At 35.3% G+C, this 8,742-nt stretch overlaps 2 protein-coding genes across 3 annotated transcripts; one reads left to right on the top strand and one right to left on the bottom strand.

Moving 5' to 3' along the window:
* The first annotated feature begins 2,095 nt into the window (after positions 1–2,095).
* LOC125501641 lies at positions 2,096–5,382 on the top strand. 2 transcript variants are annotated; one of them, XM_048657911.1, is made up of 2 exons: positions 2,096–3,271; positions 3,965–5,382. In XM_048657911.1, the coding sequence occupies exon 2, from the start codon at positions 4,009–4,011 to the stop codon at positions 4,978–4,980; it is 972 nt and encodes a 323-aa protein (XP_048513868.1). In that variant the 5' UTR covers positions 2,096–3,271; positions 3,965–4,008; the 3' UTR covers positions 4,981–5,382. The 2 variants fall into 2 exon arrangements, with proteins under 2 accessions (XP_048513868.1, XP_048513869.1); XM_048657912.1 differs by having other exon boundaries at positions 2,096–3,240.
* Positions 5,383–5,859: 477 nt separating this feature from the next.
* On the bottom strand, positions 5,860–8,442 carry LOC105693969 (zinc finger MYM-type protein 1-like). Its single transcript, XM_048659026.1, has 2 exons — positions 8,151–8,442; positions 5,860–7,841 (listed from the first exon to the last, which is right to left on the bottom strand). The coding sequence occupies exons 1-2, from the start codon at positions 8,440–8,442 to the stop codon at positions 5,860–5,862; spliced, it is 2,274 nt and encodes a 757-aa protein (XP_048514983.1).
* Between the last annotated feature and the right edge of the window lie 300 nt (positions 8,443–8,742).

An 8,742-nucleotide genomic window follows, 5' to 3' on the forward strand; every position in this document is an offset into this window, starting at 1 on the left:
ACTTGTAGCATACAATACTTTTTACAACGCCCGCTCTGGAAGTTGACTTTTCGAGCGCTGTATGCCACCTTCGAAATACACAATAATCGCATGCTTGACTATAGGTGTTTCATAAACGCACTTGTTCGGTTATAGATCACATAACTGCACAGATTCCACCTAAACTATACTACTATAGAAATATAACCTGACGATCACTGTCTGTTTTAACTCATACTATCTTTCTCACTTTACTAGAAACTACTGAAACGCCATCTAACGTCGCGATGGTAATTTACTTTTTATCGTTCATGTAAATGATATACTAAAGACAACTGATCAGTCCTAACACCTATTTATTTACATCGCAACGCATAATGTTATTAAATGCAAAAGACTGTGTGAATTATACTTTTATATAAAGTGTTGTAATTAACATCGAAAAGAATTATTTTTTAAATTATTGTATTCCTCTCAAATTCAATATCCAGAACGGTAGTTGTAAAAAGTATTTATATGATTTTGGCCAAACACAGGGTAGTCGATTTTTCTATGAGTTCATTGGACCTCCGGAAACATATCAATGAAAGTTTGACAAATTTTTGAACAGGTTTAGTGTCAAAACTTTGTTAGAAAATCATAAACCGATATTTCGCAACGTGTCAACCTTTGGCGGAATAACTTTACTCCAGTAAGTTTTCCGGAACAAGTGTTGATGTGAAAGTTGTTTATTATGATATTATGTAAAAGATTAGCTGCAGCACGAAATTTTATCAAAATTAGTTAACTTGGAAATTGCAGAAGACATTTTTATCTAATCACTTCATTTTTTATATACTTTAAAATAATGAATATTTCAAAAACACGTGCATGAAAACGGCCCTTTTTCTCGCATCTAGAGTTTATCGGAAATTGCTTATTTCTAGCGTGGACTTCACACAGGGTGAAAATGGATATTACTTCCCTAGGGAGTCGATGAACTTTTTTTCAAAATTTCCAACATTGTTCGAAATTTCGGTTTAAAAATTTCAAAAATATTCTAGATTTCGAAAATTGTCGAAATTCAAAATCACGGTTTTTAGAATTTCCAGACGCTTCCGACCAATTTTCAGAATATTGAAATACCTGTAATTGTTGGAAAAAGCACGGTGTGCATCAAGGGAGGAAGGCTATTTCTCCCCCTTGTAGCACAATGTACTATTTGTAACTTAAAAAAATGAGAGCATGAAAATTTCTATCAAAAACATCTGAAAAACGATTTTCTGGTATTCAAAAATTGCAAAAACTATTAGGAATGTCTGAGTTCCAAAATTCTAGTATTTTATTCCGAATCAACCAGCCGTGGATATGAATAATTCAAAGAAAAAAAATAGTAAGTGGAAACAATTCTGAATTTTGCGATTTCTTATAGCTAAACATAGGGTGGACCCCACTTTCAAACGATGACTAAATCAGTAATAATCACAAAATATAATATTATTTTCTCGCAAAATGAGTAATTTTTAGGAAAAGAAAGATTCATCTTACAAAGAATTCGTATTAGATGCAAAATACGTTGATAATTTTCAAAAGAAAGAACTATTCTTCGAAGATTTTCATTCTAGGCATTAAAAAAAAAAAAAAAAAATGACGATAATGAACTTAACGTAAGAAAAACGTTTTCCCGAGAATGAGTAATTTTGCATAAATAAAATGCTAATTTTCGAAAAAGTTGGTAATTGCTCCGTTTAATATACCAACAATTAAAAAATGTATTTCAGGAAGAAACCAACCTATTATTTAATTTTTGACAAATGACCACCTATCGCAACATTAAATAACAATTTCCGAAGGAGTGAGAAAAAATACTCAGGTACCGTTCGTCAGGGACCGTTAACCACCGTATGTATTCCTAGGTGATTTTCATGAAATTTCCATTATTGTTTAACTTCGAATCATTAAAAATTTAGTAATTAGTTTTTGTGAAAGATAGAAATAGTTATTAAAAAATAAATAATCAATTTTATTCGAAGTCAACATTCCTTTTCAGGAACTTGAGAATTTCATTGAAAGCAATCATTCTTTTTTATGACAATTGTTGATTCCATCATAGATATATTCAATATATCTATGATCATACATTCTATGATATTTACATCAAATATCGAAAATTTGATTTTCAAAATTCGTGAATATTGTTGAATACATCGTAGATTACTCATAGAGGTAACCTGTAAATGAAGGTGCAACTATCAATCGTTTAGGAATAGTTTACAACCTATGTTACATTCTCGTCTAGAAAATTGTTGTACAAATTGTTTTATTTTGCAAATGTGCTCAAACAATGAAACTATCCAATATTAAACGCTCAAAACTAGAATTCAAATCAATCACTAAATTGTAGAATAAGGATCAATCACATGTCCATCAATTCGATAAAAGTGTTGCAAAACTAGCTATCAATAGAGTTCATAGAATATAGAGACTTACCAATGCACTGCCACTGAATATAGTTCATATCATTTGAATTACGGTACAGAACCAACAATGGCTTTTTACATATGATGACAATATGATGAAATGTCCGCAGTAACACTTCACTATTGAAAAAGATGTCAATTCTCAGTAGCGGACCGATTGCTTTCGGAAATTCGGAGTTGACTTTCTTCATGGTTGTCCATCCAATTCGACGGTCCATGGTGCGATTCGAAATCAACTCCTTCATTTGCATACTGGCTGTACGAATTCGATTGCCCTCCGATAAATCCCAAATATCCATTTTTTACGTTATTTTATATCTAATGGTTCGGCCTGTTCTGGTTCGATAGTCCCTTACAGCTTAATCTACGGAGCCGAAATTTACTTCGAACAGGTTCGAAAGTAGAGAACATGTCACAGACTTTCGCGGTCTGTTTTATGTGTCAAGTCGATCGTAATTGTGCCGGTATTAATAATTTAATGCGTTAAAGATGTTGTTGTACTTATGGACAATGTTTGATTTTCACATTTGGCGCTGCAAGAATAAGATTAACGTCTGACATATGATCCTCCTCGTCAAAAATGTTGACATTGCCGGACGATGCTCGTTTTATTTTGTAGAAATATTTGTGATTCAAAATGTGACGTGGCACCCCGCCGAAATATAAAAGTATCGATTTGCATGAAATATGGTCGACTGTATACTAAAGATCGATAGGGAAACAATGTCTCCAGAGAAGAAATAAGTTAAGCTCTCTTTCGTCCAGGACCGCCGACCCGTCAACACCTAATCGTCTGACATAAGTATATACTGTATTAAAATATAATTGACGAGGTGCGTATAACAATACGATTTAACATTTGACACATATTTTTATATTTGACGACATCTCAATTCAGAGATCATTTGTATTGTTAACATATTATTATTATTATTTATTGAACCAAGGGTCAGACAAAGAAAGGGGTCCTGGCGATTGAGGTAGATTTGACTAGCAAAATTGTAAAAAAAATGATAAAGCAACCTATGTAAAGTCAGACGTAAAGATTTTAAGAAATGATCAATGTTATAATATTTATATATTCATTCATATTGCCATGTTATACTGATTGAAATACATCTATAAAATTAACAAAATTATTATAAAAGAATTATTTGGTTACAATTAAGAATTAATTGTTTCAATTGGCGCCCGAACAGGGACGCTTGTCTGTTTATTTAAAAAAATATTGTACTATTCGCATATATAAATCTCTATGCCAAAGGTCGAACGTACGCCCGTTCGTACGCGGTCACAGACAAGTTCACCCAGCAACTTACAAAAACAAACAGTAGAGAAAGAAAGTAAGATACGAGAAAGAAAGAAAGTAAAATATTGTACAAACATGGCATCTAACGATGATAATCAAGTCTTAGAGGATTTGAGAGAGGAAAGATTGGCAATACGAATAGAAAAAGCAAATTTAGAAAAACTACGCGATGAAATTCAACAGAGACAAAAGGAATCTAATGATATACTAATTTCAGAACTAAATCAACTGAAGATTGAGTGTAGACAACAACGATCCGAAATGGAACGTTTGCAAAGAGAGAATGAGCGTATGGCGAATGAGAGAAGGATGGACAATAATCGAGTGGAGGATAGTCCGGCAGTAGTGAACGGATTGGTACGGAGATTGGAGAATTTAAATAACGAGGTAACCTTACCAAAATTTAAAGATGATTCACACATGCATCCCAATAAATATCTTGAAAAAATCGAAAAATATTTTAACATAAAAAATACATCTCAGGCAAATAAACTAGACGTAGTTGAACGATCCTTGGAAGGTAGAGCGCAAATTTGGTATGAGGCGAATAATTTCGAAAATTATCTAGTATTTAAAACAGCATTTCTCAACGAATTCCATTCAATTCCTAATCAAGTTAAAATTAAAAGTAAATGGTTAACGCGTCGATACGAATCACAAAACGGATCATTGCAAACTTATTTTTATGATCAAATCAGTGAAGCGCAATATTTTCAGCCAAAATATACAGATTATGAACTTCATTATCACATAATTCAACAATTACCAATTAAATATCGTCAAAATTTAGTATCCATAGATTACTCTAATGCGAAAAACGTAGCTCAGGTTCTGGCCCATATGGATTTAAATAACGAAGCACGAGAGAATGAAAAGAAACGTTGTCCAGAAGTAGATAAACATAGTACTGGTAATAAATATTATAATAATAGATCAATCAGTTTAGAAAATAGGCAGCGAAACGAGTCACGGAATTGGAGGTCAAATTCAAACGTAGCGTCATATAATCATCATTCTTATCGAAGATATCCACAACAATCTTATGATCACGTCGGTAACAATTCCAATAGGCAAATTTCTGGTATGCATGGTATGATTGTAGCCAATAATCAATATCAGCACAGAAATACTAATCAATCATTGAATGGGGGATGGCAATTGCCGAATTTTAACATTCCTCCGCCAACTCAGGTGTCGGCAAATCAACCTTTAAACGACAATGCGGCGCAATGATAACAGATCCGCATATGCGCTGCAATCCATACAATTTTGTTGAGGATCTGATCGATCAAGTTGATAGTGATATGAACAAAGCCGATGATACACTAGCAACAAAATTTCTCAAATGTCCTAGAATTATAGTTTTCACTCATTCAACTCCAATTTCTGCGCTTTTAGACACGGGCAGCCAAGTGACATGTATTTCCGAAAGCTTTTATTCATATTTATCGAAACATTATAGTTTATACGAATTACCGGTTACCAATATTGTTATTTTACCAGCTATAGGACGTAGCCAAACCATCATTAAAAAACAAATTCTTTTAGAATTACAAATCGGAGATTACCATATAACTTCACCGTTTCTAATAGTTCCCCGGTTAATGTCAGACATGATCCTAGGAAATGATTGGTTTCATAAAAATAAGGTCCGCCTCGATTATAAAAACTGTGCAATTTATTTAGGCGAATATCTCGTTCCTCCGGATGTTGCATCGTACCAGTGCCGTGGCTAAGGCTTGTGGCGCCTGGTGCAACCTTCCATGGGAGCGCCTATTCACTGGACTATTTACTAAAAACATTCGAGAATTCAATAAAACCTGATTTCGATAATATACTCAACCATTATATGCATAGAATTCACAAGTATTAAAAATTGAATTGGTTATTAATTGATGTGATACTTTTAGTTGTTACTATGAAAATGGACCCCGTGGTACGTCAATTCCACAGTAATTAGAGACTCCAAACCATTACATATTGTAACTAGTTATTTAGAACGAAAATCAAAAAAATATCAGAACAAAGAAAGTGGACCCCGTAGTGCGTCAGTTCTTCGGTATTTATCGCCTCCAAACCACTTTTTTGCGCGGAATATATTACATCAATGATTTACAAGAAAGGCACCTTTCGAGCTTTCACTCTCGCGAATTCATCGATTAATTCATTATATTTAATAGATGCGCTCAACTCGGATTCAATAGAAATAGTGGCCAAGCCAACCAAACGCTCTTGACTCATCGTTGACCTCAAATAGTTTTTGATAATTTTGAGCTTCGAAAAACTGCGTTCTCCTGATGCAACAGATACAGGCAACGTCATTAAAATACGTAAGACAACTAATACGTTTGGAAAAAGAGATTCTAAGTCGGCCTTGACGATATAATTGATACATTGAATTGGAGTTTGACTCGACGACAATAGCGTAGCTAAGTTTATCAGCTCATCGCAAAGTTCAATTGCATCAGTGTCCATACTTTCGCTGTGAGTCAAGGCTATATGCAAGTCTTTACAACTTTTCATAATTTCCTCTTTAGCTCTTCCTTTTAAACTGTAGATGTCATACAGAAATTCAAACATGGAGCAGTGCGATTCCAAAAGCTGGAATCGTTCTGTAGTTGAATTGATTGCCGTATCGATGATGAAATAAAAGAAGTCAACCTTGAAGCGATCCTTCGGGTCAGAAATGGGTTCATCTTCACATTCGTAATCGAACGTACGTTTCTTACGTCGTATACGAGCTATCGCGTTAGCACGGACAATTGGCTCAACTTCAACCTCAGATGCAATTCCAGTTGCTTCTTGCAATACAGTAGCGAATCCTCCTTCGCTTCGGTATTGATTGAAGAACGCAACAGTTTCACGCAACATACTCTTACATTCCAGAAGATTCAATTTTGGATTCTGCAGCATTTTTGAAACGACATTGACCTTACTCAAGATGTCGTACCAAATAACAACACTACAAATAAAGCGAAAATCAGCAATCGAAATGGCTAAGGATCTTGCCTCATGCTGCGTCACATGGTCTTTTTTCTTATCATTCGAAATTTCCAGTAGGGCGTCGTAAATTTCTCCCAACTGATACCTCAATGGTTTAACTGCCTCGATTCGACTCTCCCAACGAGTATCACTGACAGACTTTACTGTGAGAGATGTAACGTATTTTTTTAAAACATCCCACCTGTACGTTGAGCTAGAAAAAAATGTATAGATCTTTTGGACAGCCTGGAAAAATCCCCAACTTTCTCCGGAAGCAGAAGCAGCATCATTCACTACTAGATTCAAGGTATGGGCCGAACATGGTACGAAGAAGGCTCGTGGATTCACTGACAAGATTCTGTTTTGTACACCTGCTCGTTTTCCTTTCATGTTAGCGCCGTTATCATACCCCTGACCACGCATATTTTCGATTGGAATATCTAATTTTGCAAGTTCTTCAAAAATTGTAGTAGTGAGGCCCTCTCCCGAAGTATCGTACACTGGAAGAAAACCCAGGAAATGCTCGCGGACTTCGAATTCATTTGAATTTTCTTGTTTTGCCACGAATCTAATAATGATTGACATCTGTTCGACGTGACTTATATCAGGGGTACAATCTAGAATAATTGAATAGTATTTCGCCGACTTTATTAGGTTCAACAAAACATTTCTTATTTTGTTGGTGATCAATGAGATAATTTCGTTCTGAATTACGTTACTCAAATAATGGGGCCGTGTATCTTTATTAATTATGCACGAAATATGTTTCGCCATAACTGGATCAAATTTTGCGAATAACTCTATGAGTTTAAGGAAGTTACCATTGTTGTGTTCGTATAGCTTCTCAGAGGCACCACGGAAGGCAAGTGACTGACTAGATAAGAACTGTATTATGCTTACGATCCTCTCTAAAACACTACGCCAATGTGTAATTTCACGATCTATAGCACGCTGATTTTCAGCATCAATCGTGCGATTGGAGAGCAAGCGAAGATCGAATTCTTTCCATTCTTTAAATGCAGCTGCGTGCGAGGCAGACTTTTCATGAATTGAAAGATTTCGTGACAAATGAACCCAATCCGAAGATCCGGTCTTTGGCCAACCATGTTCCGCTGATTTTCGGTTAGGAAATAAAACGCAACAGAAACAGAAGACGGCATTATGCGGCTTCGAATAGATTAACCAGGGTCTTGTTACTAGTTCACCGTTATTGAGACTCCTCGCATAATAGTCGGGTGAAAAACGTCTTCCATTATGGACTGGAAAATCTATATTTCTTATTTGCGTCGGGCCCTTACGAACAATAAGCTCTCGCGTTTTTTGATCAGTAAGAGATGACCAAGTTTACGGATCAGCATAAATTTTTTCAAAAACAGATACATCGTGATCATCTCGGGCATGTGAATTATCACAAATCTTACGATGTTTCGAGGATGGCTCTATATTTGTATCAGATTCAGCATCAGAAATAATGTTCTCTATAACTGCTAATGAATTACAGCACTCGGAATCAACAGATGGCGGTTCCGATGTCATAATATTTTTGATTCGGTCGGAACTCGAAGTAGGTTCAAGAACAGTTTTGGGGATATTTTTGGATATTGTTTCAGGTTTAGTCAAAAACGAGCTTATAGGACTATATTTCTGCAGCTCTTTCTCCTGAGCTAGTCGCTTTTTTATAAATTCCCAGCCAGATTTTTTTTTACGATCCATCTTATGATAATTGAAAAACAAAAGTGAAGTGACGAAAACTAACAAATTATATTAATGTCTTCCTAAACAATTCGATTTCGGAATTATCCGAGCATAACCGTTCAGAATTTAGTTTGTTGTGCGCTTCTACGTAACAGTATCTTGCAGCTAGTATAAGTAGTGCTTGTAGTACCCTCCCAGTCTAACATTCATGTACGATCAAGGACCAGGCGAGCGTTAACTCCAGATAGATGCTTCTGGCCTAATTGATTCGGCGCAAACGCAGCTATCATGAGGGAACAATAGTACAGTACAGTCCCG

The sequence above is a fragment of the Athalia rosae genome, chromosome 7 (genome assembly GCF_917208135.1).
Source record: "Athalia rosae chromosome 7, iyAthRosa1.1, whole genome shotgun sequence".
Taxonomy (NCBI): Eukaryota; Metazoa; Arthropoda; class Insecta; order Hymenoptera; family Athaliidae; genus Athalia; species Athalia rosae.

What these genes read in the sequence shown, in the direction of transcription:
- LOC125501641 (XM_048657911.1), top strand. Translation starts at nt 4,009, where the DNA reads ATGGAACGTTTGCAAAGAGAGAATGAGCGTATGGCGAATGAGAGAAGG.
- LOC105693969 (XM_048659026.1), bottom strand. Translation starts at nt 8,442, where the DNA reads ATGGATCGTAAAAAAAAATCTGGCTGGGAATTTATAAAAAAGCGACTA. An exon ending in AGAGCCATCCTCGAAACATC is followed by an intron (nt 7,842 to 8,150) that starts GTAAGATTTGTG and finishes ACCGAAAATCAG; the next exon opens with CGGAACATGGTTGGCCAAAG.